This window comes from Apteryx rowi, unplaced genomic scaffold (genome assembly GCF_003343035.1).
Source record: "Apteryx rowi isolate R43461 unplaced genomic scaffold, aptRow1 scaffold_115, whole genome shotgun sequence".
NCBI lineage: Eukaryota > Metazoa > Chordata > Aves > Apterygiformes > Apterygidae > Apteryx > Apteryx rowi.
Window position 1 is genome coordinate 190,498 of NW_020447364.1, and position 20,279 is coordinate 210,776.

The following is a 20,279-nucleotide window of genomic DNA, read 5'->3' on the forward strand; positions in this document are numbered from 1 at the left end:
CCCCGGCCCCGGCCCCGTCCGCGCCCGGCCCGGCCGCCTCGGAAGCAGGTACGAGCCGAGGAGTTTCGGGGCAGCGCCGGAGGCCGGGGCCGGGGCGCGGTGGCTAGGGATGAGGGCAGGCAAGAGGAACTCGGTTCGTGGGAACCCAGCTCCTGGGGTGGGGGTAGGGAGGGTTGGCAASGATTTATCCTCCTACCCCTTTCCTGCCCCCGGCTCCGATTTAAAAATAATAATAATTAAGCGTAGCCGGACGGCTCGGGTTTGAGCAGTGCCCCGTGCGCGGAGGATGGAGCCGCGGGTGCGGAGGCGCCGCTGCGCGGGCGGGGGCCGGGGGCTCCCCGGAGCCGCGTTTCGGCGAGCTCCCGACGGCGCGGGAGGGAAAGCTGCCCCCAAAGCAGCTCCGGGGGCACTTTCTGAGAGGAAAGGGACCCGGGGCGGGGGGGGAAGAGGGAGTTTTGCAAGTGGCTGCCTTGCGCCCCTCTAGCAGCCCTCCCCTCGCAGCCTCTGCTSCTGGCCGTTTTCATTGGGGGTTTCTTCTTTCTCTCCTTACCTGCCTCAAAGGTTTGACTGTAAGTACCGGAGCGGGGATCAACGGCGCATAAAGATGCTGAAGGGTGTTTGGTTGCTCAGTTTGTTAACAGTGGCTGGGATCTCGCAGACAGAGAGTCGCAAACCTGCCAAAGACATTTGCAGTAAGAGCCGCTGCCCTTGCGAGGAGAAGGAGAACGTGCTGAACATTAATTGCGAAAACAAAGGATTTACAACTGTCAGCCTCCTCCAGCCGCCACCATCCAAGATCTACCAGCTCTTCCTCAATGGCAATGCACTGACCCGACTCTTCCCCAATGAGTTTGTCAACTACTCCAATGCCGTGACCCTTCACTTGGGGAACAACGACATGCAGGAGATCCGCACAGGGGCCTTCAGCGGTCTCCGCACCCTCAAGAGGCTGCACCTCAATAACAACAAGCTGGAAGTGCTGAGGGAGGACACGTTCCTGGGCTTAGAGAGCCTGGAGTACCTGCAGGCTGATTACAACTACATCAGTGCCATCGAGGCAGGAGCCTTCAGCAAGCTGAACAAGCTCAAGGTGTTAATTCTCAATGACAACCTCCTGCTGTCCCTGCCCAGCAATGTCTTCCGCTTTGTGCTCCTCACCCACCTGGACCTGCGGGGGAATCGGCTGAAGATGATGCCTTTTGCTGGTGTGCTGGAGCACATTGGAGGCATCATGGAAATCCAGCTGGAGGAAAACCCTTGGAACTGCACCTGCGACCTGCTGCCCCTCAAGGCCTGGCTAGACACCATCACCGTCTTTGTGGGCGAGATAGTCTGTGAGACGCCCTTCAGGCTGCATGGCAAAGATGTGACCCAGCTCACCAGGCAAGATCTCTGCCCTAGGAAAAGCTCCAGTGACTCAAACCAACGGGAAAAGCAACCTGTTCTCTCAGACCCACACATCTCGAGGATGTCACCCACAGCCAACTCTGCCATCAGTCCCACCAGAGCCCCAAAAGCCAGCCGGCCCCCCAAAACCAGGAACCGCCCCACGCCCCGGGTCACTGTGTCAAAAGACAGACAAATATTTGGGCCTATTATGGTTTACCAGACAAAGTCTCCTGTGCCCATCACTTGCCCGTCTGGCTGCATCTGTACTTCGCAGAGCTCAGACAATGGCTTAAATGTGAACTGCCAAGAGAAAAAGATCAGTAACATATCCGATCTCCACCCTAAGCCAACCAGTCCAAAGAAACTTTACCTTACCAGTAACTATCTGCAAGTCATTTATAGAACTGATCTCATAGAGTACAGCTCTCTGGATTTGTTACATCTCGGAAACAACAGAATTGCAGTGATACAAGAAGGTGCCTTTACAAACCTCACAAGTTTACGTAGACTTTATCTTAATGGTAACTACCTTGAGATTCTGTACCCTTCTATGTTTGATGGGCTGCACAGCCTGCAGTATCTCTACCTAGAGTATAATGTCATTAAGGAGATCCTGCCTCGCACCTTTGATGCTCTGAGTAATCTTCATCTGTTATTTCTCAATAACAACCTGCTCAGATCCTTGCCTGACAATGTCTTTGGGGGCACTTCTCTCACCAGACTCAACCTTAGAAACAACCATTTCTCACACCTGCCTGTGAGAGGGGTCTTGGACCAGCTCTCGGCTCTAATTCAGATAGACCTTCAGGAGAATCCATGGGACTGCACGTGTGACATCATGGGGCTGAGGAACTGGATAGAGCGAGTCACTGACCAGAACAACCAGCAGGCAAATCCCCCCGTAGTTATCAATGAAGTCATATGCGAGTCCCCCACCAAGCACTCTGGAGAGCATCTGAAATTCCTTAGCAAAGAAGCCATCTGCCCGGAGAACCCAAACTTGTCTGATTCGTCTCTCCTGCCTGTGAATCAGAACACAGATGCGCCCCATCTSTCTGGCGTCTCGCCCAGCTCCTATCCAGAAATACACACCGAAGTCCCACTGTCTGTCTTAATTTTAGGCTTGCTGGTTGTGTTTATTTTGTCGGTCTGTTTTGGGGCAGGCCTGTTTGTCTTTGTCCTTAAGCGTCGGAAGGGGGTGCAAAGCATGCCCAGCAGTGCAAACAACTTAGATATAAGTTCATTTCAGCTCCAGTATGGGTCTTACAACACTGAGACCCACGATAAAACTGAAGGGCATGTTTATAACTACATCCCCCCTCCTGTTGGACAGATGTGCCAAAACCCAATCTACATGCAAAAGGAAGGGGATCCAGTTGCTTATTACAGGAATCTCCATGAGTTTAGCTATAGCAATCTTGACCATAAAAAGGAAGATCCTGCCACTCTTGCATTTACAATCAGTGCAGCTGAATTACTGGAAAAGCAGTCCTCGCCAAGGGAACCAGAACTATTGTATCAAAATATTGCAGAAAGGGTCAAGGAACTCCCCACCGGAGGATTAGTTCATTATAACTTTTGCACCTTACCCAAAAGGCAGTTTGCCCCTTCTTATGAATCAAGACGCCAAAACCAGGACAGGATAAATAAAACTGTTTTATATGGAACTCCCAGGAAATATTTTGCAGAACAATCTAAACCTGAGCATCCTTTACTCCAAGGAAAGCTACAAACAGAACCAGACTACCTCGAAGTTCTGGAAAAACAAACTGCAATCAGCCAGCTGTGAGGGGGGAGGTGGGAGACGCAGGATTTTTTTTTTTTTTAATGAGCTTAACATCAAATTTGATTGATTCTGAACTCAATACTGATGTGATCTGTCACATTCCCAACACTTCCACTTTTTAAACTAGAGAGAGAGTGAGAGAGAGAAATGGAACCCTTACAGCATAGCAGGGATATGGTGTTGCATTTGCAACATTCCCTTTAAGTTATTTCTATATCTCTCTCCTTTTGACCCTTCTGTAGGAACTGTCTCTGCAAATGTATGTTTCTGTACTAGATCTTGCATAATTCTTTTTGATTTGGAAAGAAATGACGAAGGGGGTCTTTGGGTTTTTGTTTTGTTTTGTTTTTTCCTTTTCATTTCAAAGTGGAAACAATGTGTTATATAGAAGATCTCCAAAGATCTTTTTTTCCTGGACTATGACTTTTCTTTTGTAAATAATAATATACAGTACTGCTGTTTCAATTACCAAGTATAGCCACTGGGCGTCACTTTTTTGTGTTAAAGTGCCTTTGCACTTTAAGTACATTATTACTTAATTGTTGCTCTTAGCTTTGATAAATTGAACCTATTTTAATGTGTTGTATTTTTGAAATTAAAAAAAATTGTAAAATAGATCTATATGTCAGCTGCATTAAATCAGAAAGTTTGATTTATAGGAAAGCTGCCCTTCTTTAAGTGAATCTAGTTCTAGGATCTTATAGATGTAAATTATTGGGGTATTTTTTTCCCTCTGGGTTTGTTTTGAGTGATTCATTGAAATCAACTGAGAGGATTTAGCAATGGAGTAGAGGTTATCAAATGCCTCAGCTGGGAGTAACAGTTCATTAATAAAATACATTTAACACAATATCATAGTGAACTGAACAATTAATGTCCTTCTTAATTCATTGCATTGCAGCTCTAACCCAGTAATGTTCAGTGGTTTAAGATTATTTTTATTCTTCAAAGAACATTACTTGTAATCTATTTTCCACATTAAATTAGATATTTTTATATATTTTATGACAGTTTATATTTCTAACTCTTTTGGATTGAAATTAACACATTTTCCTGCCAGATAGATCTTTTATTATAAGCACGGACACCAGCAGGGGTCATCCCACACCTCATTAAATATATTAGCATACAGGCAAATGAACCAGTGCCAAAGGTGAGATTTGAACCTAGGTCGCTTCAGTCCTCCAAATCAAGGTAGCAGAGGTCAGTACATGCATTGTACTAACTTTCAGCGGTCTGAACTGTTTCAGGTTTTCTGTCTCTAAAGCAAAAGTGATATTGCAATAATTCTAACCTACTTGAGAAATAACTTCTAAGTCTACTATCTTAAATTTTATAAAATGTTGATTGAATTCCATTCTCAACATTGGCTTTCTTAAGTCCATCAGTAAACAGATGCAATACGTCTTCTCTTTTCCCATTAACTAAGGCCTGCCTAACTTCAGGCTTTACCTTATCACCTTCAATTTGCATCTCCTTCCTGGAGAATATTGAAACCATTTTTATTAACAAGTATACAGTCAAACTTTATGGAGCCCTATTAGCTCATAAATAATTTTTAGATGCAAACATTATTGTGCTATTTAAACAAACAGCCCTTATTTACAACAAAAACAGTTTTGTTTTGTCTATTGTAAATCCTTATGCAACTGGGGTGGTGATCTGCATATAAAGTAGGCCAGGCTTTTCAATTCCTTATTAAAGCAATTGATGGAGTCTGAAAGAAGCACACTGTTTCCCTTTCATAAATAGGTTACTGCACATAATAATCCTTTATTATCATGCAGAGATTGAAGTGGACTCTGCTGACTGATTTTTTTTAGAGCTTTACTATAGTTAATAATACAGTATCTACAACTTTGAGAAATTTTAAGCAATAGCATTTGAGCTATAAATGACTACAATCAATGCTCTTTTAATGAGGACTTTGCCAAAAGGAAGTCATTTTATATTTAAGAGCTAAACAGCCTTTGCATGTATATTGCCAGATATCTGAGTCATTCAGCAAACTGTCTTCTAATGATTTATGTGACATCTGAGTACATTAATATGCTAACATGTCAATTCTTTATGTTTAGAGTCCATAGCATCTATGGCTGTTCATTAGATCAGGTTTAAAACGGAAGTGCTACAATGAACTACTGAAGAATCAGTCTCACTTCAAGAAGGAGGCGACATGGTATCACATTAGTTGAACTGGGAACATTTGACTGGAATAGCATCCATCTTTGACTGAGGTACTTATTTGAAAGCTTCCAGCAGTGAGTGTCTTATTATGGCTGCTTTCCCTGGGTACAGTTAAAAGCATTTATTGCTGAAACGCCTAAGAAAAGCACGTATAAGGATTATTTAAAGGCAAAGTTCTTCGAAGTATTCACTCTTTCCAAGTATGATCTGAGTATTGGCTACAAAACATGCACTATTTTGTATCTGGCACTCTAGCGGCTAGGATATTATTATTAATTATTTTCTAACAAAACAGAACCAATCACATTGGTTTTTGCTCAGAAAAATGCTAATTTTTCTTACAAAAAGAAAATTTCAATTTGAAAGTGTTTGTGAATATCAGAGATAGATAACTGATTCTTTAGTAACTTTGTTTATTTCTACTATTTAAGTCTCAGACTGTCCTACATGTTTGCTTTGGTAGCACAGCCATATTTTACAGAGGTTGCTGTTGCTTTACATTTTCTTAGCTTTGCTAATAGAACTGATTTAGTGAATATATTTTATTTTGCCTCACCAGTACCAGCTTAAAAATCATCACTGCTCTAGATCTTTTGGGTTCACTTTTATACCCTTCAGCTGACATCTTTTAAACATTTTCTCTCTCACCCATACACACTATGAAAGATTTTTTTCAGTTATGCTTTGAGATTTGCTTAACGGGGGAAGTATGTTGGCAGCTGCTGTTCTGTGGAAGGTCTGTACGCTCCCTTAGCTGCGCAGCCCTGGAGACGCTGCTGCATGTTAGGAGGAGTACTGCTTACCCGAGCCATTCCTTCCTAATGAGTCCGAAATGATCTTCCTTCATAGTTGTCAAGGTTGAGCTGTGGAAGGTATGCAGCCAGGTTAGCGAATGAACCAGGTTTTTTTTAATCCAGGAAAGTGGGATGCAAATTGTTTTCTTTCTTTGTGAGTCTTCTATTGTGAAAGTGGATACAATGACCTCCACAGGAACAATAACAGTGCAGACTGAAACAGTGTTAAAGCTATACAGTTATTTCCAGGGCAAATGAGGGACAGTGCATTTTCAATGCATGAATGCACTTTTGAGCAGGAGATATTTCTGTGGGAGCATGAAGTAAAGTTTGGCAAAGTATAATCTTAGGAACAGGACTGCAACAAATGACTTGAGTGGCAAAATGGGGCCAGCTGCTGACCTTACACTGCTGTGCCCAAACTGCCCCAAACATATCCTGGGGCAGTAGTGGTGTGTGGCAACAGACCACACCTCGAGGATGTGCTCTGGCTCCCTCCTCACCTCTGGTTTCTGTGCTCCCCAAGCGAGCTGTCCTCCTAGAGCCCCCTCCGTGCAGCGCTCCCACCTCTCCTCTCAGATCTGCCCGCCGGGCTCATTCCTCTTCTTCCCCCTCTAGCTCTGCAGTACCAATTTCAGCCTTGAAGGGGGAATGTATGTCCCTGCTCCATTCAGACCTTGGCCTCTTCCTTCCTCCTGCGATGTTGCCCAGTAGCTCCATGTTAAACGGAACAGCCTGACTGCAGCAGTATTCCTGGGGGATGTGCTGGAGGAAGGACTGCAGAGCCATTCCCCTCTTCCACTTGTTGAGCAGAGGAGAGAAGCATGAGATCAAGTAATTTCTCAGCTTCCACACCGGGTATCCTGTGTGCCAGCCCTGGCGATGCAAGCAGCATTTCTGAATAGGAACAAATTGATGAGCTATTTGCAATTATTGACATTACATTGCACCTTGCTGTAATTCCATGGAGTTGTTGTGTTCAGCAGGGTCTAATCTTGCCAAAATTGGCTACTAAAATTTAGGGCTGTAGTTAAGCTGGTTGTTTAGGGTCTCTAGAGTCAATGGCAAAAACCAGGCCCCTCAAAGGTGATTTATTTCCTCCCAAAATACACGGCATGGCATACGCTGGCTTCTTTCCAGTAATCACCGAGAGGATATGTGATGAGCATTGATTAGATGGCTAATTCCTACATAGTTGAAGTGAGCCCGTCCTGCTCATTTTCTAGAGCGTTGTACATTAGTGTGCAATATATGCTCTGCTGGACGTCTGTCTGTCTCTACCCCAAGACAGTTCCAGTCTGTCCGTGAGAGAAATGTGCCTTTAGAGTTTATAGACTGCTTCGGTCAGAGGCACTCACTTTTTAGAAGACTTTCTCATGCTGATAGAAAACTACAGAGTAAGGTTTGGGTTGGGTTTTTTTGTTTGTTTGTTTTTCCTTCCCAACAACATTTAAATTTAAAAAAGTTTGTTATTTTACAAGGTTAGAAGGTGTAATTAATAGTGTCAAAATAAAGATACCAATAATTTAAATTGCCTAAATAAGTCTTAACTAATACTGACCTTGTGTAGGGATGCAAATGTCATAATTTTAAACTGCTCATGAGTGAAATGAGATACTGGAAATGTTAATGAAACTTCTTATGCTCTTACAAGGTAATCACTGATACAGTTTGTGATTTTTCCTATTACTGTTGTTGCAGATGGTAAATGTCATTTACCAGAGACAGGAGAAAAAAATCTATTTYCTAAAGTCTCTTCCCCCTTAAGAGTAACCCCCAAACCAACAGATAAATTAACTCACTCAGATGATGTGGCATTTCTGGGTATTCTTCTCTTCACTTTTGCAAACTATTCTGTAGGAGAAGTACAAAAGTTATTCTTTTGTTAGAAGATCATTAAGTCTGTTTGGATTATTGATCTCATAGCTTTTCTGGGCACCAGGCCAATCATTTTGACTAAGGTTTTTAATCCTAGCTAATGAGGGAGGTGGATTAATGGGAAGTTTTTTTGCTTTTTTCTGTTGTCGGAGGGTTGGTTGGATTTTTTTGAAGCAGTAGATTGACATGTTTATGAATACAGATGAATAGATCATTTTGAATGAAAGAAATGTTGGAGATACAGTCATTTGGAGGATCAAAAAGGCTCAAGAGTATGAATGATGTTTGGAAAACAACACATCATAAAGTTGGTTTTCTTACTGATACCATAAACCCAGAGGGCCCCCATTTGAGTACAGCAGTGGGTTTTGGTACATAGTGTCAAACGCTTGGAGGAATAAAATTAGAGTCCAGGTGCACCACCCTTATCTTTAAATTTGCTCAGGCAACAGGAGTGTTAAAATGTGGTTCTCATCTCTGTTTGTTACCCTATGTATGTGCATACATCCAAGTTAGCATCAGTGATGCACTCTGCTTGAATATGTATTCATTGTAAACTTTAGAAGAGCACTGCTAGTTACAGTATTTCCCAAATCTCTTCATATATCCGTATTTTTAAAAAATGCAATGATTAATCATTTGTGTAATTAATGCCACAGGTTTTTAACTGCTAAGGACCTTTAGAAAAACTAACCTTTCACCAAACTGTTCAAATCAATACACATGACTAGTTACAAAACAACACATTAACATCACTGTTGATCTTACAAGGAAGTTGGCACTACCTTTTAGAAACTGAGATAACTTGCATCTTTATTTGCAGTAAAACAGAAATTATACCACGAGTATTGCGAACTGCCTGCAATACCACGTCAGGATTCTTTATGGTGACAGAAACGAGTACAGATTTGTGCCTTAGCAACACAGATTCCTTGTGCCGTCTCTCGCAATGTGTGTGCATTGCTCCCGAGAGCCAGAAGCATTCGGCACCAATTATCTCCTGAGTAGGAAGCACTGCAGCCATTTTAAGAATATTGTCTGTGATGGAAAAGGCACAGCTAATGTATATAGACCTGTTGCAGTTATCTCCTCTTGAGATAAGAGCTATTTCCATACAAAAGCTGTGGGGAAAAAAATCCCCTTGAGATCACTGATAATATGACAGAGTCTATTTTAAGAAGTCTTGATTTTTGTTCTGAGAGCCTCTCCTCCGAGAGCCAGAGGAATTGGAGTTGAGGCAATTTTTTTCCCATGCTGTAACTGTTTTCCTTCTCCCCAGGTATTTGTTAGTGACTCAGTCCGTGCCAGTATGCAGGCTGGACAGCTCAAGTGAACAGAATAATCTCTGAGAGAACTGTGACAATGTAGCAACAACTGCGTAAATTCTCTACTAATCACAAAAGAACAAACAACCTAATACCCAAGCAAGATCGTCACAGAGTGTTTAAAGGTTTCAGACTGTAGTCTAATCATCTGAGCGATTCAGGTATAAATCCAGAGTAACTTTGGTAGCTTTACACCTGAGCAGCTGCAGTGGCATTCCCTGGAGTTGGCACCAGTGCAGCCAAGACCAGGGGCTGACCTAACACAGGCAGTCACTGAACTTGCTGAGACGTGAGTGCGAAAAGGGAGAGAAATGGTGATTTCCTCTTAGCCGCCCTTAAAATGTCATTTGGGAGTTTTCCCAGTGAGACTGAACTCTCATTCATGTAAACATGAAGTCAGCATACGCCAAGTTTACTGAAAATCTGAAACTAGTGATTCTGGTATAATGTTTGAATACCCTGTGATGTGACGTTTTGGCTTACCATTTTGGCCAAAATCTTAACTGCTGTCACCTCTCCTGCTCGTGGGAGGATGAAGTTTTGTTTATAAGGTCAGGTTCACTGTATCTCCCACTAAAATTTAAGTAAACCTGAGCATTGCTGATGGTATTCTTGCTACGCAGGACAATGGACTATTCAGCTAAGTCTCTGTATTTCCTTTATCTTCTTCGACAAGTGGCCAAGTTCCCCAGCAGCAGGGCAGCTGGTCCCTGAGCCACTCGGATGGGGTTCAGAAACTCAGTGATCCACCCCAGTGAGCAAAGCTTTCCCTAAGCTTTACTGCTCTCATCAGATCTGCTGTGTGCTGCTGAGCTGTTGCTTCCATTTAAATGCATTTCAACTTGAAACACATACACCCTAATAAGTACCAACAAAAACCTCGTAATATTCAGCTAACATGATTCCTTACAAGAGAAATGGGGGGGGGGGGGGAGGAGAAGGGGTAAAAGGTTGAGAAGAGCCTTTCAAATTTTCTATGCTTTTCCAAAGGTTTCAGAGGGCCTTATTTTGATCAGTAGTGAATCAAAAGGAAATCTAACAACACAAAACGCACAAAAGTGTGTTTTTCTGTCTTTTTATGCAAGACAGTGGGGAAAAAAGGTAGATTATAATTGTCTCAACTGTCAAGATGTTAAAAGGAGCCTAGCAGAAAGCTGAGGACTTCAGCATTGATTATTCAAACAGCTTATGCGAATGCCTATTTGTTGTGGAGCTTCTAAAGGGTAATAATACATACACTGCTTTTTTGATGGCTGACGAAGGGAATTGGACACGCAATTCTCTTGGGCAGTTGAGAAATCTCAGCCTTAAAGTTATACTAGACTTACTGCAATTCAGACATAGCATGACTTATGTGAAAAGACAATAACAGTGGGAAAATGCCTAATACTACAGTTCACACTTTAATTAGCGGTGTAGTTTTTAGCTTCTGTTTTCTGAGACCATATTTACCATCCCATCTAACTCGTAAGCTACTTACCAGAACTGAGTGGATAATTCTTATTTATTAATGTGGCCTCCTTTTCCATAATGCAGTGTTTATGAATTGTTTGTTAGTGGCTTATGTTTTCCATGGCTTCTCGTTGTTCTCCAAATAATGCGTGGGAATAATTCCTAGCTGTAGAGTCTTAATGGCTAATTCATAGTGAATGCCTAAAATTGAACTACCAAGGACTTTGCTCATATTATTGTATTTATTTATTTATTTGCTCTAGATAGGGAAGCAGTGGGCCTAGTTAAGAGCTCACTGGCTGGGAACTGAGAAATAAAGGTTCTCTTTTTAGTTCTGCCAGTAACCTTGCACAAGGCATACCTGTGTCCCCATGCTTTCATTTCTGCATCGTTAAATGAGGAGGATGATGCTTCTTGTCTTAGTCTAGTGAGATTTACYGATGTGAAATGCTAAGTGTAACTGTTTTTCAAAGCCAGTGCTTATGGCCTTATAGCTTCATCCAAATATAGCAATAGTCTACTGCTTCTTTCCTTGGCATATGTTATTCTGGTATAAGAATGTGGTGTATTCATTTAGGATAGTATATAATTTTGTTTTTTATAATAATAAGAGACCTTGGAGGCTACCCTATATGGGGAAAAAAACAATGGCTCCTTGTAAAAAGAGAAGATAAAATACATAGAATGAAATGAAAAGAAAGCTATAGCTTGTTTATCCCAGCCCCCAAATTTTCCCTCTCTTGGTGAGCTGATTCACCTCCTCTGTGCTTCTGCCCTACAGAATCCTTTCAGCAATAGTTCATAGCTTACCAGTTATTTCCAATTCACTTTCTTCTGCATGAAGTCAGTTTGGCTATTGCAGACACTTTTATACTAGCAGGTCAGCCAAAGAGGCTCTGAGCAGCAGACAGTTGCTGAAAGGAGAACCTGGCACTCTGAGGATGGAAGGAAATTTCATTCAACCTTTCTTCTCCCTCTCTTCTCCATACTCTGGTAACCTCTCCTTTTTTGTACCCTATAGATATTGTAATAATTCTCTTGCCCACTGAATATAGTGTTGGAATATTTTTCATACTAGATTCCACCTACATGCTATGCAATCTGATTATCTGTGTTGGGCTCTCCTACGAGAAAGACCACCCTTTCCACAGACAGTTGTCAGTAACGTATGTGAACACATCATGCCTAGCAATCTGAGGACACTTCCATGCAATAGAGACCTGATTTGTAAATGCATAACTATGTGCTACAAGAATCTATGCCACCATACCATTTCATGCAGTGGAGCCACAATTTCACTGCCACTGCTTTAAACTGGCTTTCATTTGATTAACCCATTAAAATCCATTCACTGGCCAAGCATGCAGTTCTGTTCGAGTTTAGATTTTGTACTCTTCCAAAGATTGTGGTTGCTAAGGCTGATGCTTTCACTTTTTCTGCCTTCTATGGAAATGGGATGTGTAAGCAATTGCTCCTGGTTACTAGATCGTGAATGACGTGCCTTGTTTCCCCCACCCCTGCACTGGATATGGTAAGTACATTGATCCCGTGCACACTTTTTTTTACTTCTAGCAAAGAGGCAGCTGTTTAGAGGCAGTATGTATAAAACATAAGATACATCTTACACCACAAAATATTTCTAACATTGCAGGTGTCCTGTTACCTACCTGTCTTGGACCAGCAAAAGTACATCAAATGCAGTATTTCAAACAGTCCTTCAAATGACTCACTCTCTTTAAGATCTGGGAAAAATCTATATCAAGGAATGGAATCATTCAGGGATCCTTGTAAAGGTCTATCTTAGAGATTTTTAAGTATTAAATTTGGGTCTGATTGTAAAAACATACACATATAAATTCTATCCTAAGATACTAGAGGTTATTATTTAAGTAAGAGGATCCAAGTCCTCAGCTGCTGTAAATAGTGGTTAGCCTCATAAACTTCCCTGTAACAGTTTATAGAAGCTGAGGATGCAGCCGCTCTGTTTTGTAGACCTCTTAACTTAAGCAATCAACATTTATAGCAATAATGAATCAGCACTATAAACAATGCAGTATATTGTTCATTCACTTTCATTTCTCTGCCTTAGAACGAATACAATTTGCCATTTTTAGTCACTCATATCTGAAAAAGAAATCTTTGAAAATTCACTACCCAGTTCTTTYGGGGATGCAAATGCATAATTTGTGCAATAAAACTGCTTTGTCAATACACTTAGGCATTAATTCTTAAGTCTTACAGTCAGTAGTCCAAAGTAGTGAGCCAGAAAAGCATATCTTTGTGTTCTCCATTTCGGACTTCTTATTCTGAAAGATGAGAGATACTTAACAACTCTCCCGTACCCATTCTGTCCCCTCAGAGTTTGTGGGTCTGTAATTAATGGCAATCGGACTTGTAACAGTAAATGTATGTTTAAAGAAAACTAGCTGTAGAGTCTTGGGACACGCACAAAGTTGTGTTCACAAAGTCATGTTTTCCCAAGGTTTGCCACAGCTGTCTCCTCTTTTCTGTGAACAATAAGTTGTCTTCATCTAACATATATAACCTTATTATCATGCAAATATTTGTGCCACATTAGAATCAGGCTTGCTCTTTTCACAATAGATAAGCTTCCTGTATTATTACAGATAATGAAAATCCAATTTCTGAAAATGTTCTGTTATTTTTTCTTTTTTCCTGTGCTTTTTATTAGTGAAGAACTTGTAATTATTTGGTCCTATTCAGACTTTCCAGAGGAAGAACTGAAGTCATATTTCCCACAGATTGGGATTCTGATCATTGAAATTCACTTCCTTCTTTCCTTTTTATTTCCTTTTAAATAAAGGAACATACTAGGGAAAAAGACCTCTGGTCCATCTGGAATGATACAAGTACAAGTCAGGAATAATTGCAAATAGTTTTGATCACCCTTTGAAATCCTAGATTAAGCAGTTTTTCTAACACTCAAAGAATTTCACTGGAACCTTTTGATTTATTGCACAATAGGTAGAAAGCTTCTTTTCTTCTTCTGCAGGCTCTTACCCTGCCAATGGATATTTGTTCTGTAAGTAGCACTGACATAAAAAGTCTGAAGTTGTCCACTTTTCTCCCTTTGACCAACTTTCGCTTGGTAAACACAGAGTACTATGAAGAGAGCTGTGTTAATCCTCTAAGTTTAGCTTTGTGAAACAGCCACACTGAAAGCTGAGAAAGCTTTGAGCAAAATTAACAAAACTTTGCAGGACTTGCCAGCATTTTAAGATTTCAGAATAACATTTCCAGAACATTTGCCATCATAGGAGATTCCAATTTAATAATACCTGTAAGTTTCTTCCAAATTAACAAAATATGAACACTGAAAAAACAGGGGTCATACCCTTAGCTGAAGTAAATCAGTCTAGCACCACTGATTTCTTATGTTGATTGCAGAGCTGGTTCTCTGAATTCAGTTTTGCTGCCCCAAGGCTGAGGAGAGCAGCTGGGGAAGGGCCAGACTGCTGCTGCCAAGGGAAAGCAAGGGACAGAAGTGGCGAGCCCTAAAGAGAAGATTGTGGTCACCGGGCGAGGGAGCAATGCCCTCCTGGGTGGGACCATCTCGCCCCCAAGTGGAGATGGGCTGCCCCAGTGCAAAGTGCCATCCCACTTCCACTTGTCAGGCCTCGGTGGGTTTTGACTTAAAGAAAGCAGACAGCAGGGCCCTAGCCTTTTTGCTTCCCTAAGGGACTCCCTACAGAGCACATGCCTTCAGCCAGTCCCATTTGGTTGATGTAGGCTGTCTGAGGCTGTCTACGTTCCCATAAACTTTGTTAATCTGATAAGAAATCCAATGGATTGGTAGAAATCGTGGAGCTAAGGAATTCACTCCTGAGTGTGAACAGTATGCTCTACTTTCAACATATCTCCTCCTACAGGAATGCTTGGAGTCTGCCCCTACCCTTCTGATCTCAGTTATTACACTGAAAGGACTGTCACTATTATTAAAGAAAAGATAAACTACATGTAAAGCCTTCCAACAAGGGCATATAGGAAGATAAATGTTGAAATGATTATACAAGAGGAGGTACTTGGTGCTGGAGGCCAAACAGGAATCCAACTGTGGAGCCTCTAAGACAAGAACTAGCTTCCCAGAGCAGGCCCTCAAACAATGCATATTGCTGCTCCATCTGTGACAACAGATACTGCTGCCACTAGAAAGGCCACAGATCAGAGGCTTCCTACAAATTCCAAAGGGTGTTTTTTCATCATTACTTGTGTTGAGTTGCCCAGTGAAATCAGTCCCACTGCTCATGGGGAACACGTAAACCTGGGAGGCAAAATCTGTCACTGCCTTATTTTAAGGGACTACCTAACTGGCCAGACAAGTAAGATTCCCTCTTTGCTGCCAGCACCACATTTGAAGATACCAGGAGGAGGCATGGAGTAAAGTTCTCCTGGATGAATAGACTTTATTCTGAATGTGGTCCCTAACCTTCAGGCAGCAGGAGAACACATTGCCAATAGCATGTTATTTACTCAGTATTGTTTCCTTTGGAACAGCAAACATTGGGGACCGCTGCTTTAAATAACCTCCTCCTCCTCTGTTAATATGAAAACACTATATTGTATTCCAAAAAGCTTTAATTTCCTCCACTATGAGCAATATTATGTTCAAAAAAATTACAGTGAACCTATTTTTAAATAGGAAAAAAATAGGTAGAAAAGATGAAAAATGCCACAGAATCAGCTTTTCATATCTAGAATGAGATAAATTCTCTTCTGTCCCAAACATATGAACAGGACCATCCTGAACAGGAGACCTATTGTGATGGGACTCCTTGATAACCTTAAAACTGAAAGAACAGACRAATCCTGTCTTCTTTATTAACTGACGCTGGCTCCGAGTTCTTTCTGATAGCACAGATGACAGAAGGAGCACTGGACTATCTCTGCCCTTGGAATAAAGTGGGTCACAGAGCACTATCAATTTTAAGTAAAGCTGCTCCCTTGGAATCAGTGCTTGATGTTTTCTTAAAAATTGTGCACAGATCTCCCCATTTAATGTTCAGGAGAGAAATGATGATCTCTACACCAAACAGGGCAGCATTGTGCTATCTAGTCCAGTGCAGCAAGAGATTTAGACTACAGTGATAAGAGGAGAGGGTCATTTGGCAGACGAACTGTAAGCATTATTGCTTGCCTCCACAGATGGTTCTCAATAATAAAAGTTGCTTTTTTTTTTGCTGTCTGATTTTGTCATTCATGTGGGCTCCATGTCATTTAACTGTAGCTACCTAAGCATGAGATGTCTTGTCTAGGTTAATCATCTGTGTTCTTTTTATAGTTAACAGGAGAAATCAGCCCCACCACAAGCTGATTCATCTCACCCACCTCAGCAAGTTGTCTTTGTCTGCATACCATTTATGTCTTACTTTGTGAGTTAGACTAATCTTCTCTCTGAGTTAAATTAAGAGCTTAAAGTTCAACTGAACTGGAAACAAATGAGGCTTCCAAAGTAGTTTTTACTTTATATTTTCAAGTCACATGCACATGGGTCTTCCAGATTGTGTATGAACATATTAATTGCCCATGCCTTAAAGGCAAGGTGAAGCCCTTATCAAGACAGAAAAGAGTTAAAGTCAAGGGAAAAAAGAGAGAAATATTCTTTTATGTACAACCATTTTTATGAGCAGAACATGGAGTTAGAAGCCCTCTACACTCCTCTCCTTCATTCCCACAGTCACAAATTCTCAGAGCTCCCTGAGCTCCGAATCTCCTCCACACACCTCCCTTTTTGAAGTCCAGTACCAAATCTCCAGATTCCTCCTATAATAGCCATCTTCCTAGTAACACTTAGTTAATCCTGGAATCTTGCATAGATACGTAAGGTATGGGTCCTCCTCTCTTTCCCAACCTAGCTACATGCATAGGGCTTTTACAGACGTGTGACTTGTGATTTGTTGCCCTTTTAAAATCCAGGTTCCCTACCCACAAATAAGATTTTGTGGCAGATAAATTCTTCAGTGGGGTCACATGTCACAACAGCAGCAAAATTACATCCTCTCCAGCTATTAAAGGGCATATTTGGATTTATTTACACAAAGTGAAAGATCCGGCAGTCTCAGAGCGGCAGTGATACTTGCACATCTCATATTTTCCACTTGATTAAAGAGATGTACAGAAGAAGGAGGAAGCCATTTGAAAGAGGCSTAGGAGTTACTACCATGAGGGGACTGGGACTGTTTTTCTACTGAATAGTGAGCGGAGATTCCACTAAGTGCTGCGAATCCTAATGTCGATCACTCTGAGGCAGTGCTAGGCATGTACAATTTGTGTGAGTATCTGGCAAAGCATATTAAATGATTCTACTTAGTCAACCATTGCTTTTTTGATCTGGTCTCCATTATACCAGTTGCTGCTTATAGAGGGTGACCTTATTTTGCCATTAGTCACTGAGGTGAATTGCTCCGTCTTTTTAACATGTCCTTTTATATGTGAAAAAGCTTGGGGAAAAAAGGTAGCATTTTAAAAGGCTTACTGGTATCTGAATATTGAGCTGAACCATGAAATACCTCTTCAACAGTGATCACAAAAGAAATAAAAAGTATTTGTAAGTAAATTTTAAACTCCTTTCTTTTCTCAAGCTTTGAGCAGAGTTTTGGAAAACATTCCTAAATGCCCTTTTTCAGACAAGTCCCATGAGTTTATAATACTTGGTCATTTATCTTTTTTTTTTTTTTTCAATTGCTGGTATTTTGTCACAAGTCACATTTTTCCAGATAAGCAGTGCCTCAGGAATTAAGAAGCTCTCAGTTTTGGAAGGACATACAATCTTAATGATCCCCTGAGGCCTGTGTTCCAGCTCACATGTTGAAACCCAAGTTTCCCAGTAGCTGCACCCTTCCCAAGACCCTCACATAAGCAAAAGATGCCCCTGCAGCCATATACATTTGAACCGTACGACTTCTAGCCATCCCTTTTGCAGGAGTCAAGGAAAGACAAATAATCTAGTAGGTGGAGATTTCTAGGCCCCGCAATAATAGCCTTGCCTCCATCCACCTCTTGTGAGCCATACTGACAGTGTGTGTAATGCATAAAACAAAGACTTTGCTGCCTGGGCTTTTTAACAGCTTATTCACAGATTCAACACCATTAATCTTCGTTTGGAAAGACATGGATATTACTTTCTATAGCAAGTAAATAATCATTCTTTTTTATTACTTGCTCTCTATAATAATAAAGATGCATATTTTACTGTTTTGTTTTGTACTAAGGAGAAAGACAATGCAGGCTGTCTTTCTTGTCTCCTGGCTGTACATATCCATACTTCTGTCTTTCATAAAATGAATAAAGCAGCCATAACTATCTTTCTTATATATTTATGTTGGCTCTACACAAAAAACATATTCTGATATCAACTGATCAAATATGGCAATTCATCCACACAATAACTGCATAATTGTGGGCTTATCAAGAAGAACTATAAGGAAGATAAGGATTTCCTCGTGGGAAATTTAAACACAAATAGAATATAAATTTGATATATGCATAAAAGTGCACACCACTCATTTCAAAGTGAGAAATCAAGTAACTTAAAACAGTTCTTTAAAAGTCATACGGATGAGTCATATTAATTACAGAATTACTCCATTCTTTGCAAAACAGGGGGTGTGTATTTTTTCACAGTTCATTAGATTCCATCAGCTATTATTTGGAGTTCTGAGATTCCCAGGTAGAAAGAGCTATTGAAGTGTAAATTGTTATTGTTATTGTTGTTCATTGGTATTTGATATCCTTCACTTGCCACTCTAAGACATGCTAAGTATAAAAGAAAATGCAGGGAGTAGGGATCACTCTTCTAAAAATATCAGCCCATTATCTACTTTTTTCTGTCTTTCTTACTGAGAAAGGATGAAATTCACCCATCAAARATATTATAAGCCATTTGCACCCTTTTGACGCAATCTTGTATCACTGAAGTCCATGCCAATTCTGTAGGTGCCATATTAAAGACTTTACTGTGACAACAGTGATGCATTATGGGAAGTTGTCATATAATTGAAAATCTTCCCAGCAACAGAGTGATTTGGAAGGGGACACCGAGTGTGGGGCTGAAAAGAGAATCTCAAACCTTGCAGCCTGCGGAAGGCTGGTCCCACAGCCATCACCTCCACAAGGACTGCTCAGCACTGCCCTGGTGCTCGGGCGAGGCCTAACTGGGACTTACCTTTCCTTCTCGCTATGAACAGTTTCACAGTGAGATCACATCACACCCACAACATCTAGCAATCTGAACGAGCGTCCTAGATATGACACCTCAGAACAGCAGATCTTCCTCTGCTGCTCAGTAAATCTCTACTATAGAAAAATTTTGCTGTTCAATTTGGGGACTTACAGAGAGTTAAATTTATAACTGCTTTTTAAGAAGCTCCTTGAATCTTAGAGCCAGATTAAGTGAATACACGGAYGTTTCAGGAGATATACCCACAGTTCCTACTTTTACAAACAGGAAGAAATATACTTAATAACAGCCTAATTCAACCACAATGTAACAAGTGGAAATATTGTCAYTGAATCCAACAGGATGGACCTCATCCTCATCCCATAAAGCTTCCAGAGATATCTACCAAAGTTGAATGTACATATTAGACAGACTGGAATGACAGCCCTCAGCTCATCTGTCCTTCTGCACTCTTTCAAGGGGAGGAATCATCCTTTCTATCCATTTTTTAGGGGCATGATGTTGAACACAGGCTTTACCTACACAAAACAAGTGACTTCAATTCCTTAATAACATGTTGCTACTAAATGCTTTTATCCATCAGTTATCCTGTATGATGATCAACATAAAAGCAACCCAGTCTTTTATTGCAAAGGAAATTGTTCAAATGACACATAGCTGCTTTTCTATCAGTAGAGACTGTACTGCACAACAAAGCTTGAATAATTTCCTTCTGAAATGGAAGCAGTAACATCCCATTTTATGCCAYAGCCAGGCAAGCACCTGCATTTTGGTGATTATGGCATCAACTCAATATTTTGTACCTGTACTGGTGCGGAATATATAAAGCCCTTCTAGTGCTGACTTTATTGTGGCATACTAAATATGTGAAGTTTGCCATTTAGCAAGTCTGCCATTCAGTTATTTCCCATTTATTTAGTCTTTTTTGAGGCCTTTACTCTTCTTACAAGATTTCCATTAGCATAGAAGGTTTAGAAAGTACCACTGAGCCAATGCAACAAAATTTATCTTCAACAAAATGACACAGAAAATAATATTAACATGCATCTGAGATAATTATCTCTGATCTCAATGCAATTAGTTTTRTTTTTTTAATGGTACTCATAGGGTGAAGCTGTCTGAACACTGAGGAACATTTAATTCTTGTTTTTATACTTTATCTAGTCAGGGTAAAACCACCTAATTCACAAACACATTTCAAGCAAATATGACAGAATGAGGGCAATACGGTTTTGATAATCTATGTACATTGGGAAGTGTCAGTAATTTCG

At 40.9% G+C, this 20,279-nt stretch overlaps 1 protein-coding gene across 1 annotated transcript; it reads left to right on the forward strand.

Annotated features, from left to right (window-relative positions):
• The first annotated feature begins 604 nt into the window (after positions 1-604).
• SLITRK2 (SLIT and NTRK like family member 2) lies at positions 605-3,796 on the forward strand. The gene has a single exon (XM_026079858.1). The coding sequence runs from the start codon at positions 605-607 to the stop codon at positions 3,176-3,178; it is 2,574 nt and encodes an 857-aa protein (XP_025935643.1). The 3' UTR covers positions 3,179-3,796.
• The last annotated feature ends 16,483 nt before the right edge of the window (positions 3,797-20,279 follow it).